The following is a 27,552-nucleotide window of genomic DNA, read 5'->3' as shown; positions in this document are numbered from 1 at the left end:
CGGATAACTTAAAGTAAACCCCTAATATGCATGATTGTATGATTTATGAATGCATGATAATTGCATTATTAATGACATGAAAATCATGAAATGCGTCTTTGATAATGACTTGTTGATAACCGTCTCGATTGAGGTTAAAAGGGAATTTGATGGATAAACCATGTTTTACATGTGAAAGGAGATCATGCATGTGTTGTAGTAAGGATTTAGCCCGGACGGGTAATTCGTGATCTCGAGTATGGAAGGGAATCTAACCCGGAAGGGTGTTCATTGAATGATCAAGCCTCCTGAAGAATATGAGTGTATTGTAGATTTATCCCGGATAGGTAATCCGATTAGGATCTGAATTTAGCCTGGACTAGTAACTCAAATCTGAGCTCATTAAGGGTGTTTTTCGTTATAAAGGATTTAGCCTGGACTGGCAATCCCGACATCACCTTAGGATTTCATATAATGGGAGATTTAGCCTGGACTGGTAATCCCGCCATATGATGTGAGGTTCGTGGTAGTGCATATATGGAAAGATCATTTGAATGAATTGACGGATAATGGGTATTCCATCGAGATTTCCTAGAAACTCAACGAGATTAACGTAGGATACATGTATCCATGAAGTGTTGAATGATGAGCTCATCTAGTTAAATTACATGATACATGATTATGTGACTAACTCATTGATTGAGTGCATGTGATAAGAAATCATTTCATATTGGATGATTTCATGATTTAAGTATGGATGTATGCTAATTAATCGATAAGTTTACTCATCGGTTATTCGAGCTTTCTAAGCATGAAAATGCTTACCCCTCTCTTTTCCCTATTTTACAGAGCTTGAGGACTCATAAGGAATGGAAGACGGTTGGAGAAGCAACACATTATTAACTAAACAAGCTTTGGTATAAAGACTTTGTTTATTTTGTTCAATGGCATGTATAGTATTTTTGAGTATTTTGTTATATGTGTCATTTGATTTTCTCGGTAAAGGCATATAAAAGTATGTTTATCTCCTTGTATATGGCCATGAAAATTGGTTTAATTTAAGTAGGCTATGACTTACAATTTTATGCATGGTTTTAATTACAAATGATGGGTTGCTATCAATTGGAAATGAATCACATGAATAAGCCAATTTCAAATGGATTAATGTAACATGGGAACCCATGACACTAAAGAGGAAATAACCATTTATGTATGAAACCAATGATATGAGGTTTCCATACATCTATTTTCATTTAGACTATTCACAAGTGTATAATCATGTTTTCTCTCAAACTTGGTAACCATTAGGCACAAGTAGTAAAAAGGGATGACTAAAGGCTTGGAAAATAGCCTAATAAAGTCCACATCGTTGGACACACGGGCTTGTGTCTAGGCCGTGTGTGACTCATGGTTCCCTCCCATGGGCGTGTGTTATGGTCGTGTGTCCTCTGCACTTAAAATTTTAGCTCAAAGTTGTACACGGGTAGGCCAACAGGGGTACGCCATGGCCATGTTAAAATGACAGTTTCATCCGCGGGCAGGCAGCACGAGTGTGTTCCATGGCCATGTTGATAAGTCAGTGTTGCCCACGGTTGAAGGGCATGGGTGTGCCCCAAGATACACGGGCGTGTGAGTCCACATGGCCCACCTACACGGGCGTGTGTCCCTTTATGTTAAGGAAAATTTTTTGAGGAGCCCAAGGTTAATCGAACGTGCCCGTATTTGTCCCGCGTTACCTTCCGATATGTTATATGTTTCGAAGGCCTATACAAGGGACGAGATGTTCATAATTGAAAAGTTTTAAATTCAAATGAAATTTTGTGACTCGAGTTAGTATACTGAAAGTGTAAAGTTCTGGTAATGCCTCGAGCCCTATCCCGGTGTTGGATACGGGTTAGGGGTGTTACAGTAAGTTCAAATGCAAATTACAACCCTTACCTTGCTCATAGGTGAGCATATTACTACCAAAATATTAGGTATACATTTGGCTAGAACAAAACACATAGTGTCATAACAAAGTGAGCATAATAAACATAGGTATCCATAAGTGTTAGGCATTATAACATATCTAAAACATCACCAAACCATGCCAATCCACATAAGATCATCACAATTTTATATACTATCATCAATCTACAAGTTCATACAATTTCAATTTGAATCACCTATCATAATAGCTTATCAAATTCGTTTCCTTTCATTTTTCGATTTCAACATTCAATTTCAATGTTTTTTTTTCTTTTAATAAAATCTTTACAATAGTAACACAAACTTGACATAAAGATTTACTAAAAGAACCCCGAATTCTAAAGGAATTACATAATTTTAGTAAACATGTTCAACTCACGGAAAAGTCTCTAAAGGTACCCCCTTCCTATGTGCATGCATCTAAACTGATAATGATCCTTATATAACTCCATTTGGCTTGGTCCATCCTCGAGTTCCTTATTCTATGAACCCTACAAAACACAAGTCAAACTTTGGTAAGTTCAATGAACTTAGTGAGTCTCTACATTACTCAAACTTAGACCTCATCTCTAGGGGTTTAAATAGAAAGAACTAAATGCAAATAACTCTTTACTTTGCGAGAAGATTCTCTTAAACTCATTGTAACAACCTCTGATTTATTCCCAATCCTATCCATTTGCAAATAGTTTGTTAAGCGAATTACACTTGAGCATTCCTATCAACTCGCAATCAGTTCTAACAGTTCTTCAGGTGTCTCGCCATTTCCGTGAACTCCGTCCTTACCTTTACCTGTATTCCTCCTTCCATCTATTCTTGGAGTGGAAATCATCTTTCCACCATGTTCTTATAGGGTAGTCTGATGGTCTACCCTACTAATAGCCCTTGAGTATCTTCTCATTGGCAATCATTCTAAATCAGTTTAGTCTATGGTCGACTCCTTCTCTTATCCTAGTCCTAAATGACTTGTTGTCATCCTAATTTCTAGGATAACTAATGAGATTCCTAGTCCCTTTGATGGATTAAGCCCCTCTTGGGACAAATAGAGGTTGGATTACTTCATTATAATCCACCTTGTTCGAAGTACCATGCTCGAATATGTAACATATCCATCTACTATGGGTTGCTCTAACCTTCAGTACCCCACTGTATATTGTTGGAATGGTTATTTGCACCCATAACCTCTCTCTTATGTTGGTCCCCTACGGACTATCCATCTGATGATTACTTTCCCAATGGCTTCCCCTTGGAAGAGGAATAGTCTTGACAGACACATCTTTCACCTAGTATAATTTCTTTAGTTAATGGATTTTATTTAACATTTCCTTTCATTGTGAACTAAACATCGAGCCTATGCTCAACCTTTAACGAATCGGATTTCACTAAGCATTCTTTGGTGGCTCTAATTGATGGATCCCTATTTGTGATCCCTAGATTATCCATCTTTTGTTTGCCTGTACACCAGGCACCACTTAGACGTCAACTCCCATGACTACTTCCTACTGGGTTACCATCCATATGCCCTGCTGATTTTCACGACTACTATTGTAGTAGTCCTTTCTAATTTTTACTTTATTTTCCACTCATTAGCAGATTCGTTCGACCTACTGATTAACCATCGTAAGTCCATGTTCCATTTTCCATGTAACTCCTTTCACATTGTTTGCAAAATGTTTCACCCTTGCCATTCTGATTGACCACCCATTTTTATGGTTCCGACAGACTTCTTTATGCTGCCACAGCCAAGCTATGGTTTCACGCATTAGGATCCTATGTTTAATGTCCTGACGGGCTACCCCACGTTTAATGTGCCGACGAACTTCGCATGCTACCATAGTTGAACTATGGTCTTATAAAAAATACCCTATTTTTAATATCTTGGAAGACTCTATTGGTTGTCATAGTTGTGGTATGGTTTTACGCCTTGTAATTCTCGTTTTTATTTTCTTAGTGTATTATCTCGTGTTTAGTGTCTCAACGGGCTATCATGTGTTTATTTTCTCGTTAGAGTCACAACGTCTTTCAACTATAGTCTTATAAAATATAACTCTGTGTTTACCATTCCGGTGGACTATCAAAGGATGCCATAACGTCTTTCAGTTATGGTCTTAGTCCTATTTAGCCATTCTAACATACTTTCACATAATGTCATAGCATTTTTCAGCTATGGCCTTACTCAATTCTATCATAATGTCATAGAATCTTTCAGCTATGGTCTTACTCATCTTTATCATGATGCCATAGCTTCTTTCAGCTATAGTCTTACTCAACTTGGTGTATAGTCTCCAATCGGACTCATGGTCTAGCCATAATCTTTTCTTATGTACTTTTCCTAATATGTTTCATCCATTCCTCCATTTCACTGTTCCTAACCTTGATGTTCGAACACCACAATGTCCCCTCCGCAATGCCCGGAGCTTCACTCATCACGGGTGTACACAACAATATCGAATGGCGATATCTAATAGAATCGCCCATTTTCCCATCCTAACTTCTTCTAATCTTGACAAAGATCCCTTTCCATAATTCCATATGCAATACATGCAGTTTATAAATGAAACATCATGGACCATGCCTACTAAACTAAAATGGCGGGTACTCATAGATCCATGCAGACTTTTAACTTACTTAGCATTTTAGGATTAGAGTGTAGAAACTCACTTGATGCTTCCATGCCTCATTAGCTTAGCTTTTCTAATCGCCAACGCTTTCATTCTCCTGGCAGCAGTTCACTAGATTCTTTATTTTTTCGACTCAACCCTTACGATCATCGCTTCATACAGAGCTTCCCATAACTATCTATTCTTTGGAGACACCCAAGGAAGAATATGAAGAAGATAAAAAAATGAAACAGATTCGAGAAAATTTTCTCCCTAGGAAGTTATTTCCCCCAGCTATTTATAACCATTCCTATACGGTTTTCAACCATTTAGAAACCCTCAATTGACAATCATTTTTCCCCTACCAAGAGATCAGCTAGTTCTAATCCCTCCGAACCTAAATTGGTTCTCAACCTTGTTTGATTCAGTTACTAAGTTCTAATTTTTCAATATATATATGCTGCCCACTTATGGCTTCCTTCAATTTAACCCCCAAATGTTCCTAATTTTTGGATTTAAAGGAAATCGGATGTGACATGCATGATTCAAATTAATCTCATTTTGATTATACACATAAATTTCATTTTATTCAATTTAGTTCATAAACTCGGGATAAGCATATTTTTCGATTCCTAGCTTTGGATCAAAATCTAATTTCACATTATATCATTAGGACCCTATACTTTCTATTCCTAATATAATTTCATGAAAATTTTTACATTTAGTCAATTTAGTCCCTAATGTTACAAAGCTAACAAACAAGCTTAACTAACTTTGCAATTTAGCCCTCGATGTGATCTAAGCTTAATATTTATCAATTCCAAGCATAATTCAACAATTTATCAAATAATGGCAACCTGGTAAATTGATCAAATTGATACATGGGATAAATAAATCAAGCTCCCATGATCATAAATATATATAAAAAAATTACATGAAAAAAGAGCTTGGTTAGTATACCTAATTAGTGGTGAACATAAAGGAAAGTTTAAAGCTTTCTCTCTTTTCTACAATAGAGGATGGTGAGAATAAGAAAAGATAATGGTGGTTCATCCACTTAAATAACTTTTATACTTAGATTATAAGATAAGTTAATTAAATTAATTAAGCTTTATTATTATTTAATTAATAATTAATCTCACTTGGTGATTTCCGCCATCATCATCTACTATTTAATACTTATTATTGGTTAATTTACCATTTTGGTTTATTGGATAATTTATGTTTAGGTCCTCAAGCATTTTCTTAATGAAAACTCAATAGCGATTAGACTTTTACAATTTAGTCCCTAAGTTTTAATTAATTATTTTATCAACTAAATTTCTTGACCATTCTTCAATATATTTATTTTTTAACTTTTTAAATAATTCTATTTTATATTTATGGACTCGATTTACTGAAATAGGATTTAAAAATCACATTTTTTATACCACTAAAAATCGATTATTACAAAAGTGGAAAAAGATAATGACTAAAGTGAAAATTTCCCATTTTATGGAGGAGGGACCTAAATGAAATTTTTCATTTTTAATTGATATTTGGATACTTAATCATGAAATTAGAATATCTAAGTGTTGAGGTGTAAATGAGAGAATTTATGGAAATTAAGGTTGAAATGTGGTGAAATTTGATTGGTTGGTGAAATATGGACTAAATTGAAATAAAAAGAAAAGTGTAGAATTTTTTACACATGTGGGAGGTTGAATCGCAGCAACTTGGGACCGCAAAAATAAAAAGGAAAGAAAGAAAAGAGGCAGAAAGAAATAAAGAAATAAAAGAAAGGAAAATTTTTTATGCATTTTTTTTTAGTTTTCCCTTAAAATCATAGCTAAATTTCATATCCTAGAGTGCTATTCAAATATTTTCTACCATGAAAACTACTTAGTTAAAGAAGGAAGTGAAGGAAAAGCCTGTGAAAGTGAAGAGAAAGTAAAGCATAAAAGTAAGATTTGATGGTTTTTCTTAATGTTTTCATGTAATTTTGATATGAAATGACGAAAATATTATGTTGGTTACAAGATAATGGTTATGTATTGTATATGTATGCATGGAGAGAAAGAGGAAAATGTGGAGGAAAGAATATCAAAGGAAAGGAAAACTTTGAATTGAAAAAAAAAAAGAAGAAGTTAAGTTCAAGTGAAGAGAATAAGTACTTAATTGAATTCAAGTTAGTTTATTTTAATTTGAATATATGAGTATTTAAATTTTAATATGAAATAATTAAATAAGATATGGTTAAGATTATTGAATTTAGTAGTGAATATGTAATTAAATGTATGTTAGTAATGTAAGAAACGATAAACTGATGATTTAGTGATTAGTGAATTTTATGAAACTAAGGATTAAATTATAAGGAGAGAAAAGTTATGTATTTTTCATTGATTGATAAGTGAATAGATGTAGAATAGTGAAATTACTATAGAAAGGACTAAACTGTAAATACTTTAAAACTTGATATGTGAAATAAATATTGTGATTAAAGGTTTAAATGAAGTGAATAGTGATATTAAAGTGTTATAAAAGTAAATATTGAATTTTCATGAATTTAGGGATTAAATTGTAAAATGTTCAAAAATTACTAAGTTTGCTAAAATAGTGAAATAAAATATTTAAGTGAAGTGTTATAAGAAAGTAAACTTAATTATAGTGAATTGAAATCTATAGTGCTAAGTGTGGTGAATATATGTTATGTTTGTATTGTGAATAAAGTGAATATGTGAAATAAAAATGTAGTGAATGTGTTTATGTGATTCAAAGTGAATAAGTAATATGATACAAAGTGATATATGTGTGATATATCAAGTATGTTATATGAAAGTGATATGTGAATAAATGCCTTAGTAAACTCAAAGGAAATATAATATACGATCATGAAATGAATTTGGAGTTGAGAGGGGTTGGGGGTTCGGATGGGAACCGGGTTGGTGATATGGGGGTTCGGAGGGGATTAGGAGAGGAGTATTGAGTTATATGATGTGTTTACTGGAGTTCTCGTATAAATTTTGAACTCCTCTAAGACTCACTAAGGACTGTAAAAGTGTATATGTATGTGTAATAATATGTAAAAGTGAACATGTGAATTAAGTGTTTATGTTATGTTTGTGAAATGAGAAAAAGATTTTGATATAAATGTAAAAGTTAATTCGTGATAATATATGTTAAAGTTAAAACTGTAAGATTTTGATATGTGTTTACGAGGATTGATACTTCAACTTGGATTACATCACTAATGTACCATGATTGTGCTCTCCCCATTATACATCATTACAAAAGCTAGTTATCAAGTGCTCATCTAATGATCTTATTATATATGTGTTATTCTCGTATGATATTCTTAATTTGTTTAGGATAAAATTTGTCTCCAAATGTTATGATTAGAACTCAACTTCGTATTTCAATGGTTGAATGGTGTCTGGTGAGAGGATCCATCTTGTTTGCTTTCTGGATATGATAACCAAGCAACCCCATTTTGCTACTCTCTACGCGAGGTGGTTCATAGGCTTTCCTAGCATGAATCCTAAAAATTTTAAAAAGCATAGGTTGTAACCTCAAATCTATAATTATCGACACATACGGATACATGATTAATTATCTCATTCTTATTCATTAAAATAATGACTACTAAATGTAAATGTTGCACGTACGATGCATTCGGATTGTATATTCTGTCTCTTCGATTAAAGACTACATTTGCTTTCATTGAGTGCGTGATAGAATCCATATGCAGCATGCAACCGGAATAAAGCTTATTTGAAACATTTTAATTGATGTATATTCAAGTATTATATTTATATATTTCGATATGATCATTTATAGTATATAAATTAATTTTTAACAACTTCATATGTATTCATTGATTTCTTAATTTACCACATGTTTTGATTATTATATTATATTTGAACCGTGTAATCATAAAAAAGTATGGAAAACATGAGAACATGCAAGCTGGTTCCCGGTTGGTTTGACATACATTTATATATAATTGATATAGGCAGAATAATCAGCTTTCAGTATAGGCTGTTTGTGGATGAATCATGCCTTGATATGGTCCCATTGTCTTTGGCAGGGGCAGGCTCAGCCAATCGTGTGATACCCCCCCCCCAACCCTCGACCCCATCTTCATCAACCAAACCACTTCGTAAATTGCTGCATAATGTGTACCCTTTATACGTGCAAAAATTGACCACCAAAAGCTCCTTTTTATTTTCCCTTTATACATATACATCCAATCTATTTATTAATATCTATGTTTCATCATATGCATATATTTGTCAAATATATAATTTTAATTTTTTTTTATTGACAATAGATTTTACAGATAAAGTGGACTTTCTTAACAACCTGGCTAATAAGTGTGGGACGAAAGCACAGTGTTTACATAAGATCATGGCTATATATCATGGAGAGTTTACCCCCTTTATTTTTACTTTCCCAAAGTGCACTTCATGAATCATTATTGCAGCTTTTATTTGGGAAAAATAGTCAACAGTAGACTGAAACGGCACCGTATGGTAATGATAGCACCCGAGTTTTGTTGAAAACCAAATTATTAGATTATTTTGCTTTTATTTTTATCATCGATTTATGTTTATTACAAATTTTGGTTAAATTTGTAAAATTAAATGTTTAAAATTTATTATATTTAAAGTTTAAATTTTATTAAGATTAAACTTTCATTAATTTTATATAAAAATATTTTTATAATAATATAATTTATTTTGTATTAAATTAATACTTGATTAATTAATGACATCGACTTAATCAAAATACAAATGCTAATGAAAAGGTCACGGGCTGAAAGCATAGTTATTTCTCATTATTTGATTTAGAGCGAGAAATTTATTATTAAAGTGAAAATAAAATAATTTAATTTTCAAAGTAAAATATTTAATTTGGGCTTGAATCAACAGTATATATGGCATAATAGGGAAATCAAAATCGCGTCAAATAGGAACTCATAATAACATCAAACATGGTGTACAGTATATTAAGAGAATCTATATTACAAAATTTAGGTTATCATATGATTTAATATCATATTTGATAGATTATGTATTGCTTTATTAAAATTTTAAAACCTTTTAGAATTAAATATCTCATATAACTTTATTTATTAATATTAAATGTCAATAATTCATTCATAATATATATAAACGTCAAATTAAAAAAATATATCATTATTAAACCCATGCACGAAAATTTATATTATAAAGTTAATCATTAGATTTGGAACCGTAATTCCCGCTGCTTACAGTACCTTAGAAAGTAAATTACCAACTTTTCAAGGGCCAAATTTGTCCATAAATCCTCTATATAAACTCTTCCATTTTCTCTTTAAAAATTTAAATTAAAAAAAAAAGGAAAAAAAAAAAGAAGAAGAAGCACAGAAGAAGAGTGAAGATGATAACAGGGGGTGATTTTTACAAGGTGATGTGTGCGATGGTTCCACTGTATTTCGCAATGATAGTAGCGTACGGATCGGTGAAATGGTGGCGAATATTCAGCCCGGAGCAGTGTTCGGGGATCAACCGGTTCGTGGCGGTTTTCGCGGTGCCGGTGTTGTCATTCCATTTCATAGCTCAAAACAACCCGTACCAGATGGACACCAAGTTCATCATAGCGGACACGGTGTCCAAGGTGTTGGTCCTTGCTTTGCTTTCGGTTTGGGCTATCTTCTTCCCTGGTGGCTCACTCGATTGGCTCATCACCCTTTTCTCCCTCGCCACTTTGCCCAACACTCTCGTCATGGGCATCCCTTTGCTTAATGCTATGTATGGAGATTTCACTCAAAGTCTCATGGTTCAACTCGTTGTTCTTCAATGCATCATCTGGTATACATTAACTCCAATCTTATATATCTTTTTGGATTAAATGGTATAATTGCTAGGGATTTGTATTGAAAAAAATTCGGATTGATATCAAATAATTACCCCATCTTTATATTATGAAAAAATAATTACCCCATCTTTATTACAAAAAACAAAATACATTTGTCTATACAAAAACAGCGATGATGTATCCAAAAACAAATATCATGATTGAAGTGCCTAAAATATATAGTGATTAGACATTCAAATAGTCTCTGCATTTAATTGATTGTGGCATGATTTTATATAATAAAATACAAACTATTATTTTTGTCTTTATTTTTTTTTAAGAAAATTTGACCATTTTCTTTTATTTTCAACTAAAAATATTTTATATGGTTTTTTTTGGGATTAAATCAAAGTTGACCGTGTAAAACTAGGGAGTGATTTTCTAAGCAAAAGTCAGCTCAATATTGTTTGGAAAAACATAAAAATGAAATATTAAAACCTTATATAAGATAAAATCATTCGACGTCATTTCGCGTGCAGGTACACACTATTGCTGTTCCTTTTCGAATACAGGGCGGCAACGCTCTTAATCAAAACCCAGTTCCCGGGCCCCACAGCTGCCACCATTTCCAAATTTGAGCTCGACAACGACGTTATTTCATTGGACGGTCGTGATCCTCTCCGTACAGAATCCGAAACCGACATCAACGGCCGTATTCGAGTCCGAATCAGGCGGTCCACGTCATCGGCTCCGGAATCGGCTCTATCATCCTCCATTTGCCTCACCCCCAGAGCATCCAACCTCTCTAACGCCGAAATATTTTCCGTTAACACCCCCGGCGGACCCAACAATAACGAGATTGTATTCTGTAACGGCGACTTGGGGTTCGGTTACCGTGCCGTTAGCCCCCGTTTGTCCGGGTATGCTTCGTCGGATGCTTACTCTTTGCAGCCGACCCCAAGGGCTTCTAATTTTAATGAAATGGATGTGATTACTACGGCAGCCGGGAATACACCAATTTGGATGAGGTCTCCCGTGGCTGGTGGGAAAGTTTTCCGGCAGCCGTCTCCGGTGGTTCCTCCTACAAAAATGGTTTGGGACTGTCAAGATGGTGGTGGGGATGATAATAGGCAGGGCTTCAAAGACCTTGGTGGTAAGTGCATGCAAAAACTTCTAATCTTATTTAAAAATAATATCTATTTTAGAAAGTAAATTTCACATCACTATATTGTTTGAAGAATTAAGATTACAAAAAATATATCTAATATTTTGATAATGGACTTAAGAAAATTTTTTTTCCCTTTACTATCTAATTTCAATAATAATTTGTATATTTTATTTTATTTGAAATTATTGCATTTACTACCAAATTCAGTATAATGATTAAATATGATTCTTGTCACGATATCAAATATTTAATAACAACAAAATAAATTTGTTTCCAAAAGTTGTCCTACTATTTTTGTTGCACAAATATTGCACTATTGAAAATAATTGCCTTAGATCTGAGAAACAATTCAAAGAGACATGCAGATTGTGCAGGAGTGTACATGTATGTTTTGTCTTACAAAACTACAAACACAAATGTCGAGACACGTGCCTGTCTGAATTTTTTTATATTCACTTTTTTTTTTAGATATTCATAAATTTGGTTTTCCGATTTTTTATTTTATGAATCTTTTAAATACAAAATTTAAACTCCAACTATTATGATGTTCACTAGTGTATCACATTTTATTAAACATTATTAGACAATTTGTACCCCACCAAGCACTATTACAAAAGTAATAAAAAATTTATTTTAAATTTCTTATATTGAAAAGTCAGATCTTTACTTGATAGATAACATCATTAGCTTAGAGCACGTGTGTAATGATAAGGGGGATGACAATATGATTTTCACGTTGATATTATTACTAATTCATCAATAGAAATTTTCCATAGTCATCAACACACCCATTCCCCATGGCTTAATTTTTGGTTAATATGTAATTTAGACCCTAAATTATATAATTTTTACAATTTAATTTTTATTAAAAAAATCAAGACTTGACATTTTAATTTTTTTTTATTTAGAGAAGGAAATTAGCTTTAGAGACAACACGAAAATAACAGTGGCGGAGATGAATGGAGATGGGAAAGAAGGTGAAGTGGGGAGCAAACAAGAAATGCCAAAGGCCATAGTGATGGTGAGACTCATTTTAATTGTTGTTGGAAGGAAGCTTTCTCGAAACCCTAATACTTACTCAAGCATCTTAGGGCTTCTTTGGTCTCTCATCTCTTTCAAGTGAGTTTCAAAACATCATAATTAAAAGCCCTAGCTAAATTAATGTTTTGATTAATGACTTGCTAATAATAAACTTTGATTTAATCTCATGGGTTGTGTAGGTGGAATGTAGGGATGCCGAGTTTGGTCAAGTATTCAATAAAAATAATCTCCGATGCTGGCCTTGGGATGGCAATGTTCAGTTTAGGTATATACTATGTTATTCATATTTTTCATTTTCTTAAAGACTCATGACTTATACCTGCACATGGTACTATAATATAGATTAAAACCTCAATTTTGTTACTCCCTACTTAATTCTATTAGTTTCTTTACTATTAAACAGATGAATCACCTTTTAAGGTTTTATGGTTATGCAAATAAAATAAGACTAATTTGGATCAATCCCTATAATAGAGGGTCTTAGCAGTTAATTTCATAAAAAAAATTGAGTATACTCTATGATCCGACCCTTGAACTTAAAGTCCGGGTAATATGTATAATGCAGGGTTATTTATGGCACTTCAGCCAAGGATTATTGCATGTGGAACAAAAAGAGCAACAATGGGGATGGTGATTCGTTTCCTGTGTGGCCCTGTAATAATGTCCACTGCATCGATAGCTCTGGGATTAAGAGGGGCAAAACTACATGCAGCCATCGTACAGGTAAAACCATCATTTATTGTGTTTTTACTACAAGGTAGATAATGAAACATTGGTTTAGACTGTCACTGAAACATGGTCTGGAAAATCGTTTAATAATCTCAGGCAGCCCTTCCCCAAGGTATCGTACCATTCGTCTTTGCAAGAGAATACGGTTTACATCCCGACATATTAAGTACTGGGTAAGTTACGCAATATCTGTCTTTGATGTTTCATTTTCATAGAGACCTTCAATCAAATCTGCTGTATTTTAGTTTTTTTTTTTTTAAAAAATTGTCGGATGTTGACGTTACATAAGTACTCCAGTACTAACGCATCGATGTACAACAATATTCTTGCAGGGTTATTTTTGGCATGTTGGTGTCATTGCCTGTGACACTTCTGTATTACATACTTTTAGGCATATGAAGTATGAAGAAAAAAAACAGTACAACCTCAATAAAAGAAGATAGAGAATATGTTCCAATTAGCTTGTGAAGTTCATCAAGAGTATAATGTACCCATAATTTCCCCCTAACGGTACCTTTATATGTTATATTTCTATATTGTTAGGGGACAAAAGAATAGGGTAATCTTAGAATGTTTCAAGAACTTGATATATTAGGTTTTTTTTTTGCATTTCATAGTACATAGATTAGTGGTAGCCGAAAGAGAGAGAGAAAAAAAAAGGGTATTATGATGACATATGATTAAGTTAGAAGTCTTATATTTCATGGTGTGGGTGGGTAAAAAGATGGTGCAAGTGCAACCAAGCATGTTTGACTCAAGAAAAAAGAAGGCAAAATCATCCTATTGTCATTTCAATGTTTTGGAAGCCTATAATTCATTCCATTATAAACAGTTTGTTTGTATTTGTTTATTTTTGGGTTTTGAAAGTAGATTTTCATGTATGAAACCAAAGACCAAGAGTGGCTTCCAAGAAAGGAATAAGCATATTGTTGTTTTGCCAATAATCCCAAAAAGTAAGGAGGCAATCCATCATCAAAGCATTTTTGAAAGTTAATAAAACATGGGATTCTTATGGACAAAGGCTTAAACCCATAATAATTCTGTCTACAATTTTGGTGAAAGCTTCACTTTCTTTCCTTACAAAGTTCAAAAGTCACCGCAACTAAATGTTTGATGATATGTGCTCAGACTTCAGACTTATATTTACATCACAAGTAATCATATCCACCATCAAATCTCTACATGCTTCCTCCAAGAAATTAGCCTCACCTTTGTCCAAAATATTACATAAAATATATTACAACAAAGACAGATGTTAAGTTTTAAATTTCAGTACCATCCTTTGAAAATTACTGAATTGAATGGTGCTTTTTGAGTTCATAGATAGAGTATTGTATTAAATTAAACTTTTCTTTATTAAAAAAAATTTAACTTTTTTTTTTCTTTTACACCTTAACAAAAATTATAAGCGAAGAAAAATGACATCCCAATACTTCTATTATTGGGCCTCTTAGCACTCTAAATTCCTACCCATCGTAGCCACAAGAAAAGCCCGTTATGGGTATTTGATCAGTGAATTGAATTAGAGCCCATTCTCCTCCTATAAAGAAAAAACTAGAGCCCATTATACCCACCTTTTAAAGAATGATGAAATTTAATAATGTAAGGTTTAAATGGTTTTACATTTTTCCGTAATTTTTATATACTATTAATATTTTAACAATTTAACCATTGAATTTATTGATATATTTTTATTTGTAATGCATGGAAAGTTTTTAATCGATTTGATATCTCTATCATATCGAATTAAAATATTGTGTATGTAACAATTGAATGTTTTTTTTTTATTTTTACATAAAATGAATAGTTACTTTTTTAAAATTTATGTCAAGCTTGACATGCATGATATACTTGAGTCAAGCATGAAATCTAGCGGTTGAATTGTTAAAACATTAAGGATTATTATCTTATACAGTGCCAGTTGAGTTAAAAAAACTCCACAAGCGGGTTTGGGTTGATGTCATTTGTTTTTAAGGTATAATAAAATAATTAAAAAACACACTTCGACAGAAATTCTAGACCTATTTGTGGAGTTTTTTTCTCCACTAGCAGTGGATAAAATAATTACCCAAATATTAATCATATAAAATGTTATGGAATAGCGTAAAACCTCTTATGTTTTTACACCAGTGTAAGTGGATCCCTCTTCAAATTCGATATAGTTTATGTATTTGTTTAAGCTTCAATTCTATTTTAGATTATTTTTAACATACTACTGTGGTTCATTATGCTTCAAATTAGGTCAATTATCTGTTTGTATTAAATTATAGAGTAAAAAATTGAAAGTTAAAATATGTTTTAAGTCCCTGTAGACTTTGTCCATTTGAAATTTAGTCCTCCAATTTTTATTTTCTAGAATTTAGTTCCTCTACTTTTCAAAATTAAAATTTTAGGTTCAATTGTTACCACAGTTAAAGTTCTTCTGTTAAATTCACTAGCGTGACATTTTAAAATTTAAAAAAAAAAGATCATTTGATAATGATGTAAAAAAAAATTTGAAAATGCTAATGTGGATTTCATTTTCTTGAAATTACTTATTCGAACTCATCACGATAAAATAATATTTTTTGTTGGAATAATGTTCTTGAGAAAAAAAATTGATGTCAACATTTTCATCGAAATAGTTAATAATTTTACTTATTTAAACTAACTAATGATATTATAAAAGTAGGGATTAATTTATGTCAAAAATTAAAGTATATGAATTAAATTCAAATTTTGCCATAGTATAGGGCCAAATTTGAAATTTGGCCATTTTCTTATAATGTAAAGAAAATCAAAGCAAACCCAAAAAAACCTTTCAGTTTCTAAAATCCATAGGGCATTCAAGTTATATATAACACAACACTTTAATTGAAAAGTTAATGATATTACCTATTTAGACTAACTAATAGCATTATAAAAATATAGAACCAAATTATATTAGAAATTAAAGGGTGAAAGTACAAAGCAGTTACCTCTATTATAAGAATCGGAGCAAATTAGTTCATTTACTATTAAATGGATCAATTTAATCCATGTACTAATGAAAAGAATCAAATAAGTCTAAATTTCAACAGAGTTGATATTTACTATTTAAAAACATCATTTATTGTTCAACAGAGTTACACTTTGAAAGTTTTTTTATGATTTCACTGATAAATATTTTATTTGGAGTTAAACTGTAAATGAAAAAAATAATTTTCATGTCATTTTTAAAAAAGTTAATGTTAAGTATGTTTGGCCTTATTGGAATCTTTTCAAAAGTACAGAGTAGGTGTGAGCATTCGATCGAATCAAATGAAAATTTTTCGTGTTTTCTAAAAAATCGAGTTAAGTGAGATGGAATTCAAATCGAATCGAATATATTTGTTCCAGTTAAATTAAACAAATGATTTTAGGTCCTTGTAGCCACTATCACCCATTGTGATCAAATTTGTCCACTGTAATCAAAGTTGTTATTAACTTCCATTCCCTCATAATTTATTTATTAATCTTTTTTTATATGCGGGTTAGCTTCTTTGCATGCTTAGTTACTTCAATTATCTTCTGATTCTTGTCACCATGTATTTTGAAATTAAAAAATATATTAAATGTAAAAACAAAATGTGTTACATCCCTGACCTGTAGTCAACGCTGAAATAGGGTACGGGGCATTACCGTACTTATTCACAAGCAAACATTCAAAATCGAGACAATAATTTCTACTCAAATTTAAAACTTTCCAATAACATACATATGATCACTATTACGAGCCTTCAAGGCTCAAAACATGCATTGGAAGTGGTTCAGGACTAAACCGAGAATTTCAAAATTTTTTTAAAAAACTTAGAAAAATTTTCATGTAAAAGGGGTCACACAACCGTGTGACATGGGACATGCCCGTTTGGCGTGTCCGTGTAGCCCACATGGCCGTGTCTCTGGGGCGTGTAACTCTCTAACTTGCATCCATAAAGAAACTTAAGTCACACAGCCTGAGCACACGCCCGTGTTGCTAAGCCGTGTGGTAATTAATATTTCACAGTTTAGGTGCAGACTTCACACGGCCGTATCACACGGCCATGTTGGAGCCCGTGTGTGTCACACGATCAAGCCACATGCCCTTGTGCTTGATCGTGTGTCTAAACCTGGACATTCTATTTCTCATTTTTAAGATGCAGGGGATACACGGCCTTAACACATGCCCATATGATAGGCCGTGTGTCAGACACACGGCCGTGTGTCTATCCGTGTGGACGAAAATAGGCCATTTAAGACCACTTTTCACACCCTCATACTATTTTCTTGCACAAAATCACATTTATATACTAATTAAGTCCAACCAATCAACCATTTCATGCCAAACATATATATTTCATTATCTAACACAACCATCAAATTCAATTTACTTTGCATACTTAATCATTCATTCTATTACATTATCATTTCAACTCCTATACATGCCATATAAATCAAAAAGTTGTTTAACAAATCTATCGGAGTGAATCTGGATAATGTGATTCTTAATGTAGATCCAATCCTCCGAATGTATGTACGTCAAACTAAAAGAACAAATAACATTCAAAATTAAGCTTATAGAAGCTTAGTAAGCTCATAGGCATAAAAAAATTAAATCTTACTGAACATTTTATACAATCATTTAATATTTAATTCACTAATTCCTCCTGTCAATCACAAAATCATTAATAAGTTCATTTGATTGATTTGAATGTCACTATTAATCAATTCTAGATCTCTTGGGCCCATTTCTCATTAACCTTCATAGTCAAATTAGGGAACAATAATGAAATTGAGTGCTTCATTTTCACATTTCCATAGTTAAACTATGGACTTGCACATAGTCACATATCACACATCGAAGCCATAGCCCAGCCATGATTTTACACGGATCACATATCACACTGATGCCATATTCCAGATATGGTCTTACACAGAATTACATATTTTACCGGTGCCATATCTTAGATATGGTCTTATACGGAAGCATATAGTCACATCTCACCGATGCCATAACCCTATTATGGTCTTATACGGGAACACATATCACATCACACCGATGCCATAGCCCTGTTATGGTCTTATACGGGAGCACATATCACATCACACCGATTCCATCGCCCTGCTATGGTCTTATACGGAAGCACATATCACATGTTTCCATGGTCTAACCATGGTCTTTTCCGTCAATTCATCTTGGTCATAGAACGAAAACATTCAAATCCATTATTCCAACTAATTTATACTTTTACTTATATATTATTTCCTAATTATTACAATTTGATAATATTCATTTACAATAATATACCATAGTATTCTTGAAATTTTCATAACAAAACATTGAATTTTTCCATATGAACTTACCTAGGCTGATTTGCAAAAGTCAGAAATTTCAAGGACTATTCTTCTAATTTCTCCTTTCCACGATTCACCTCTACTTCTTGATCTATAATTATAAAATCATTCCCTCATTAGCATCTATTTCAATTTTATTCTACTTCACAATTTATGCCTTTTAATTTTCAAAATTACACTTTTACCCTAAACTTTTTAGCTTTTACAATTTAGTCCCTGTTCATTTTATTCATCAATTGAACTAATTCCTCTCAAATAACACTATATATAGACATAATAAACTACTTCAAAGCCTTTGGCACTCAAAATTTCAACACAAAACCCTAATTTTAGCAACTTTCACGATTAGGTCCTAAAAATAAATTTCCATTCAATTATCTCCATAAAATCATCACATAATAAAATTGAAACTTCAATTCCATGCTAAATTATCATAAACTTCCAGCACTTACTCATGGCAATTTTCCAAATCTTTCATAAAAGAAAAAACTAATGAATTAAATAGTAGGATTGTTGTAAAAGTCTCAAAAACACAAAAATTACAAGAAATAATCAAGAGTTGAACTTACATGCTGTAAAATATAAAACCAGCTTATTAAAAGCTCTCTAATGGTTTTTTTTAGCTGATGAAGATGAAGAAAAATGATGAATTCTCTAGAATTACCAATTACATCATCTTTTACAATTAAATTTTTACCTTATTTCCAATTTTACCCTTTGTTTCACCTAATTTCAGATTTTTTTCTTCTTCTATGTTGTCTCATGCATTTCTTTTAGGCATATTTATGCCTCAAATCCTTCTAATTCATTGCTTATGCTATTTCATCATTTCCCACAGTTTACAACTTATTCAATTTGGTCCTTTTTATTCAATTGACTACCGAAATGTTAAAATTTCCTAACGAAACTTTAATTCTAACTTATTAATACTCCATAAATATTTCTAAAAATATTTATGGCTCGGGTTATGAATTCAAGGTCTCGATACCTCGTTCTTGACCCAATTATCTAACAATCTTCTTTTAAAACACAAAATTCACTAATTAAAAAAATATTTCTAAAATCTTACCTAGCATTTACTTATAAATTTCTAAATTACTAAACTCACATGTAGGTTTTAGCGATTTGAATCACTGTTCCTACACCACTGAAATTTGGGCCGTTACAAAATGTGATTTTTTAATAAAAGTTATTTTAAATATAAAATGTGAAATTGATACTAATAGAAAATTTTAACACGAATATTTTATGGCATTATCAATAATTCAATTTTAACAAAAATTGATAAAGATTCAGCATGATTAAACAATTCAATAAAATAAATAGTACAAAATGTGAAATTTAATTCAATAATATAAATAGTAGACATAAATTCAAAAAAAAAAGTTTTTGAGATTTAAGAGGAAGTAAAAGTTTTAGGGGAAAGTAAAAGGAAAAAAATTTTGGGGGGTTTGAGGGAAGTAAAAGTTATTTTGGGGGGGATAAAAGGAAAAAGTTTTGGGGGTCTGAGGGGAAGTAAAAAAATTTTGGGGAAAGTAAAAGGGTTGGAGGGAGGTTGGGGGAAGAAAAATAAAAGGATTTGATATTTAGTTTATTCAAATTATTTTAGTTATTCGAATTCGAGAATTCAACTCAATTCAAACTCGAAACTTTAAAAAAATGAGTTTATTTGATTAACTCGCTTAACTCAATTAAATTGATTCGAATAATTCGAATTTCAAACTTTTTTTCGATTTTTTCGAGTTGAAACAAATTTTGCTCACCCTTAGTACAGAGATTAAGTTGTACCATTTAATAGCAGAGGGACTAATTTGATCCAGTCTTTATAATAGAGGGATTTCGTTGGTACATTCACCGGAATTAAAAGTATGAAAATTAAATCTCAAATTTAAACATAATTGAGAGACTAAAATTGAAATTTAATATTTTTCTATAATGTAAAGAAAAAAATCATATAAGAAAAAGAATACACATGTCACATGGAGAATGCCATGGACATTATTTTAATATGTAGGTACTAGTATGGTGAACTAGTTTTTTTAAGGAATAAATATTAAATTTATACATGAATTTTGATTTAATGTGTAATTTGATATGTGAACTTTGATTTGGTACAATTATACACTGAAAATTTAAATTGTGGTTTATATTTATACATGAAAATTTGATTTTAATTCAATTGTACGTATTTAAAAAAATGAATACATACATTTATTTTCTTTTTCTCAACATAAAATGGTGCCAATTCAATAATATTGGTAGTGATTTGTAAAAATTGAATTGAATCAAAATTGAATTAAATAGTGAATTGTTTTAGAGAACATTTATTTTTTTAAAATATTACTTCACTTTCACTTTAGTTTTAATGATTAATTAGATATTTGTGTTTTTATTAGTTTAACATTAATTTTTAATTAAATGATTTTTATATTATTTATATTAAAGCATATATTTGATTTTAATCTGTTTTTTTAGCGTAATTAAGTATTTATATATATTTTTAAACATATATTTCTAACATGATAATATTTGATTTGAATATAAAAAAATTAAAGTCAAATTAAAGTATCAAATTATATATATGAATTATTAAAATTTTTTAAGTTTTTTAGAATATTAATTTTAATTATAAATTGAGAGGCCCGTCCAAAACCACGACAAAAAGGAATACTACCACAAACAAACCACACACTAATTCGCTTGGCTAAATTGTCACTTAACAGAAGCAAACCATTGGCTTGTGCTTTGCGTATTGGAGTGAGCTGGGATTGGGTTCTGCTATAAATAGTGTCCAGTTAGCTTTCTACATTCTTCATCAAGCACGAAAAGAGAAATACACAAGAAAAAAAAAACAAGTGAGCAGATAAATTGAATACTTTATTTCTGTTAACATCCATTATGAGTACTGCTGGTCAAGTCATCCGTTGCAAAGGTGATCCATCCACTCTCTCTCTCATATGCGATTGCTTTTGGTTATATGATCACTGTTCTTTGTGGGATTTGGCTTTGAATGTATTAAGATACTCTTCACTTCTTTATGTCACACCGATGTCTACTTCTGGGATGCTAAGGTTTTACACTTCTCTCTCTCTCTCTCTCTTACTTCAACTTGTTTTTGTCGATTGATTTATAACTGTTGAAGAAGTAAAAGTTTTTACAAGGCCCTGAATCTGCAATATTGCTGATTATTTTGATTATATTGATGTTGGGAGTCTAATCTATTTTTAGCCGAAGTTCTTATTTTATCCTCCACATTGGCTTTGACCAATGGTGAACTTCATAAAAGGATGACCCTTTTTGATAAATTGTTTCCATTGATTCCTTCATCCAAGACTACGCAATAAGCATTTGCTTCAGGTTTTTTTTCTCTTAGATATGATTCTCTGATACTTATCTCTCACATTGTGATTGACAACAATTTTCTCTTCTTGTAGGGACAAAACCCTCTGTTTCCTCGCATACTAGGTCATGAAGCTGGAGGGTATGTATATTTAAATGTTAGGTAGATTCACTGGATGAGTTTTGAATGCATCGTCTTTGTTGGGAACCCCCACAAGCACTGCAACTCCCCAACCCTAAAAATTTATGTCATTTCAGCTAAGGATGGCAACGTAAAAAGATACAATCTAACATCGAGAAATTTATGAAGTTCACCATTGGCAAGAGCCAATGTGGAGGATAAAATAAGAACTTTGGCTAAAAATAGATTAGACTCCCAACATCAATATAATCAAAATAATCAGCAATATTGCAGATTCAGGGCTTTGTATAAAACTTTTACTTCTTCAACAGTTATAAACCAATCGACAAAAACAAGTTGAAGTAAGAGAGAGAGAGAGAAGTGTAAAACCTTAGCATCCAAGAAGTAAACATCGGTGTGACATAAAGAAGTGAAGAGTATCTTAATATGGACTTCATCCTTCAGCGGTGGTACCACTTCCACTTCCTCTATTGACAGTGGCTTCCCCGACTCCCATGCTATCGCAGCTGCAATAATACCCCGACCACTGATTAAGCCAAGCAATCGCCGACCATAGACGAATTTTAATCAAAGAAAGAGAAGCATCAAAACCAGCAGAAATTTTGAATTCATTCAAAGTTCGAAATTCAACTTTTTTTTTTATTTTTTCAAGTTGAAACGAATTTTGCTCACCCCTATTACAGAGATTAAGTTGTACCATTTAATAGTAGAGTGACTAATTTAATCTAGTCTCAGCATTTCGTTAGTACATTCACCGAAATTAAAGTATAAATATTAAATCTCAAATTTAAACATAATAGAGAGACTAAAATTGAAATTTAATAATTTTTATAATGTAAAGAAAAAATTCATATAATATATTTTATTATTTTTATGGAGACTTACGTATATAGATCATGCTAGCTTATAGTGTTTGGTCCGTCATGTAACGATGAGAAAAATAGATTGTTATATTAAGCATGTCCTTAAAATTTATTTTTTAATTAAGTGTATATTTTTGTCACACTGAAGAATAAATCAAATGATAGAGACTTCTTTGGGTAGAATAAAGTATAGGATAAAATTAATTTAATTTAAGGATTTTGTTAGTAGTTTAACTAATATTTTATGTAACTCTATGATGAATGACAGTTCCTCCTTTAAAAAATAGTTTATTATAAAAAAAATATGCGACTCATAATAATTTATGTTATAAAAATATTAAAAATTAAAATAAAAATTAAAAATAATTTTGATTAAAATGGTTGAGTTAAAAAAGTGAATGTTATAGTGTTTTAGTATCAAATCCCATTATATAAATAAGGGGACAAGATATTTATATAAAATATACATGTCCAAAGTAGTGGGCCGTGCCTACTTTCAGTAATGTATTTTTAAATTTGAAATAATCTTAGATCACCAGAATTTAAAAAAAAAGTAAAATAAATTAAATGCTCAATTTGTATTAGATATTATAAATATGTAAATTAATTTTTTATCTAATTAATATTTATATACTCTTTATACTTAAATATTACAATTATTAAATTTTATCTTTACCAAATTAATATTTCAATACAACTTTGTATTAATTTAAAAATGTTATTAAATTTATCATTAAAAAAATTACAAACCCTATAAAAGAAATCAAATTTAAAAACTTTTAAAATTTTGAAAGAAATAAAAAAATTATTTTTTTTAAACACTAATTATAATATTAAAAAAATTAAAATTTAAAAGGAACTAATTTTTTTTATAGAATTTGCGTATGAAGCTTTTTAATATATAAGTAAATATAAATTTTGTTTAATAATGTATCCAAAGCTAATGCTTAAATTTTATTTTTGTAAACTAAAAGGGAAACCTAATGAACATAAAGAAAAAGGGGACCTTGGTGATTATTTGATAAAAACCATAAATTTTGGAAATACAGGGTTTTAATGGCAGGTGGTTTTCCAAATCTGTAGGCTGACCCAACTTGATGCCTTCTTGCCCAATCAGGAAAACGATTGAAAACTCTCAATCAGCCGCCCCTAGTTATGGGTTAAACCATTTCAACTCAGCCTAGTCAATCAAAATTCCAACTATAAAAAATAATATTAACATAAAAAATAATTCAAAAATTACATAAATATTTTTTTATCTTAAAAATGATCAAAAATAATTTATTATAACATTAAAAATCATACAATAAAATTTAGGGACATAATATTAATTTTAATTACAAATTGAGAGGCCCGTCCAAAACCACGACAAAAAGGAATACTACCATAGAGAAACCACACACTGATTCGCTTGGCTAAATTGTCATTTGACTGAAGCAAACCATTGGCTTGTGGTTTTGCATATTGGAGTGAGCTGGGATTGGGTTCCGCTATAAATAGTGTCAGTTAGCGTTCTACATTCTTCATCAAGCACGAAAAGAGAAATACACAAGAAAAAAAAACAAGTGATCTGATAAATTGAAGACTTTATTTCTGTTAACATCCATTATGAGTACTGCTGGTCAAGTCATCCGTTGCAAAGGTGATCCATCCACTCTCTCTCTCATATGCGATTGCTTCTGGTTATATGATCACTGTTCTTTGTGGGATTTGGCTTTGAATGTTTTCTGTTGGTTTTGATGCTTCTCTTTCTTTGATTAAAATTCTTTTATGGCTGGCGATTGCTTTGCTAAATCAGTGGTTGTGGTATTATTGCAGCTGCGGTAGCATGGGAGTCGGGGAAGCCACTGTCAATAGAGGAAGTGGAAGTGGCACCACCGCAGAAGGATGAAGTCCGTATTAAGATACTCTTCACTTCTTTATGTCACACCGATGTCTACTTCTGGGATGCTAAGGTTTTACACTTCTCTCTCTCTCTCTCTTACTTCAACTTGTTTTTGTCGATTGGTTTATAACTGTTGAAGAAGTAAAAGTTTTTACAATGCCCTGAATCTGCAATATTGCTGATTATTTTGATTATTTTGATTTTGGGAGTCTAATCTATTTTTAGCCGAACTTCTAATTTTATCCTCCACATTGGCTTTGACCAATGGTGAACTTCATAAAAGGATGATTCTTTTTGATAAATTGCTTCCATTGCTCCCTTCATCCAAGACTACGCAATAAGCATTTGCTTCAGTTTTTTTTTCTCTTAGATTTGATTCTCTGATACTTATCTCTCACATTGTGATTGACAACAATTTTCTCTTCTTGTAGGGACAAAACCCTCTGTTTCCTCGCATACTAGGTCATGAAGCTGGAGGGTATGTATATGTCTGTTTAAATGTTTACAGTTCCTACAATATTATCATTATATGTATACACATTAACCCTTTTCTTTTGAATATTTAGGATTGTGGAGAGTGTAGGTGAGGGGGTGACTGATCTAAAGCCAGGTGATCATGTTCTCCCCATCTTCACGGGGGAATGCAAGGAGTGTCCCCATTGCTTGTCAGAAGAAAGTAACATGTGTGATCTCCTCAGAATCAACACTGATAGGGGTGAAATGATTAATGACGGAAAATCCAGGTTTTCCATTAATGGGAAGCCTATCTACCACTTCCTAGGCACCTCTACTTTCAGTGAATACACTGTTGTCCATGTCGGCCAGGTTGCCAAGATCAATCCTGAGGCTCCGCTTGATAAAGTTTGTGTTCTAAGCTGCGGAATGTCCACAGGTTGGGGACTTGGATTTCATTTTTGTCTTTCCTTTTTTCGGGAGATATAAATGGTGTTAATGACAGTGAGGATGTTCTTGTTTCACTACTTTTATTGCAGGGTTTGGTGCCACTGTGAATGTAGCTAAACCCAAAAAGGGTCAATCCGTTGCAATATTTGGACTAGGTGCTGTCGGTCTTGCTGTGAGTTATTCTTGTCGCATTTATGTTATATGTTTTCTTCCCCTTGGCAACACAAAAAGCGTTAGACTGATTTTTCTGTAATTCTCTGTTCTGATATTTAGGCTGCTGAAGGAGCAAGAGTTTCTGGGGCTTCCAGGATCATTGGTGTCGATTTGAACCCTAGCAGATTCGAACTAGGTAGCATTGGTTTCGTAGTTATTTTACACAAAAACTTGCAAGAATGGTTCTGTTTCTGGTTAAGCAAAGTCACAAAACTGATCATGCTTGTTCTCATTACTTCTTGCAGCCAAGAACTTCGGTGTTACGGAGTTTGTGAATCCCAAAGATCACAACAAACCTGTTCAAGAGGTTACTTCCCACTTGAAATTTCAGAAATTGTATTGGATTCTGTTTCGAACATGACCATCTATACTAGGGTTACTATGCATAAAAGCTGCATGCCTGCATTATATAATCAACTTGTTTGAGATCCTTATTATAAAAATGATTCTAATAATCAGGTCATTGCTGAGATGACTGGTGGAGGAGTCGACCGCAGTGTTGAATGTACCGGGAGCATCCAGGCCATGATTTCTGCATTTGAATGTGTCCACGATGTAATTATCTTCAAAAAAATTTTCTCGATGTTAGATTGTATCTTTTTACGTTGCCATCCTTAGCTGAAATGACATAAATTTTCAGGGTTGGGGAGTTGCAGTGCTTGTGGGGGTTCCCAACAAAGACGATGCATTCAAAACTCATCCAGTGAATCTACTGAATGAAAGGACTCTCAAGGGTACTTTCTTTGGCAACTACAAACCTCGAACTGATATTCCTGCTGTCGTTGAGAGATACATGAACAAGGTGAGTTTACCTTCCTGTTTAAGCATTTTATCTTTGTGCAAGTACCAATAAAGAGCAAATTGACTGCGATGTCTTTGATATTGCAGGAACTTGAACTTGATAAGTTCATCACTCACTCTGTTCCCTTCTCTGAGATTAACAAGGCATTTGAGTACATGCTTGCTGGCGAGGGCCTGAGGTGCGTGATTCGCATGGATGCATAAGGATTGGCTGGCCATGGATGAAGGGCTTTTTGTTAAGTATATGTGCATTTTAAGGGAATAAATAATGTAATATAATGCTACATCGTTGTGCTGTTTTTAATGGTAAATTTTTATCTTATCATGCATTTCTATGATCCTCTCTAGTTGCTTTGCTCTGCATGCTTCTTGTTGGAGATAGAATTTTCAAAAAATCATTTTAATTTGTTTTAGAAAATGGAACATATTGCTGAGCAAGGTTTGATGGGATAATCCCTAATAACATGAAAATGTCATATGTGTAAGATGTCTAAACGAAACAAATGGATGACATGTTGGAATTAAAATGAAAGATTATATCTACATTTTTATCATATGTTGATGTTACAGTGATTGTTCGAAAGCATTATTATTCACTTGGATGAAAATTTTTTTTCCATTGAAACGGTGAAACAATAGAAGGTGATAGCAAGTAAGCTATTTTTGGCATCACACACAGAAATCAACCAGCATAAACCAAGATATATATATATTGAAAATATTGTTCAAATGCTACGAAAATTAAAGAATTAATATTTAGGAGATCCTTACTCAGT

General features: G+C 32.0%; 2 protein-coding genes across 5 annotated transcripts; both read left to right on the top strand.

Moving 5' to 3' along the window:
* The first annotated feature begins 9,883 nt into the window (after positions 1–9,883).
* Positions 9,884–14,149, top strand: LOC107952017 (probable auxin efflux carrier component 6). 2 transcript variants are annotated; one of them, XM_016887254.2, is made up of 7 exons: positions 9,884–10,375; positions 10,901–11,514; positions 12,438–12,648; positions 12,750–12,835; positions 13,136–13,293; positions 13,396–13,472; positions 13,632–14,149. In XM_016887254.2, exons 1-7 carry the CDS (start codon positions 9,945–9,947, stop codon positions 13,696–13,698), a joined length of 1,644 nt encoding a protein of 547 aa, XP_016742743.1. In that variant the 5' UTR covers positions 9,884–9,944; the 3' UTR covers positions 13,699–14,149. The 2 variants fall into 2 exon arrangements, with proteins under 2 accessions (XP_016742743.1, NP_001314523.1); NM_001327594.1 differs by lacking the exon at positions 13,632–14,149 and having other exon boundaries at positions 9,945–10,375; positions 13,396–13,476.
* A 7,290-nt stretch (positions 14,150–21,439) lies between these two features.
* On the top strand, positions 21,440–27,316 carry LOC107952016 (alcohol dehydrogenase class-P-like). Of its 3 annotated transcripts, none has more exons than XM_041079243.1 (10): positions 21,440–21,562; positions 24,793–24,929; positions 25,291–25,337; positions 25,426–25,751; positions 25,852–25,934; positions 26,036–26,111; positions 26,221–26,282; positions 26,435–26,530; positions 26,616–26,777; positions 26,864–27,105. In XM_041079243.1, the coding sequence occupies exons 1-10, from the start codon at positions 21,529–21,531 to the stop codon at positions 26,978–26,980; spliced, it is 1,140 nt and encodes a 379-aa protein (XP_040935177.1). In that variant the 5' UTR covers positions 21,440–21,528; the 3' UTR covers positions 26,981–27,105.
* Positions 27,317–27,552: the final 236 nt, after the last annotated feature.

Source organism: Gossypium hirsutum, chromosome A02, assembly GCF_007990345.1.
Source record: "Gossypium hirsutum isolate 1008001.06 chromosome A02, Gossypium_hirsutum_v2.1, whole genome shotgun sequence".
Lineage (NCBI taxonomy): Eukaryota > Viridiplantae > Streptophyta > Magnoliopsida > Malvales > Malvaceae > Gossypium > Gossypium hirsutum.
The sequence above is the reverse complement of the archived record's forward strand: the minus strand, read 5'-3'. Positions and strand labels throughout refer to the sequence as shown.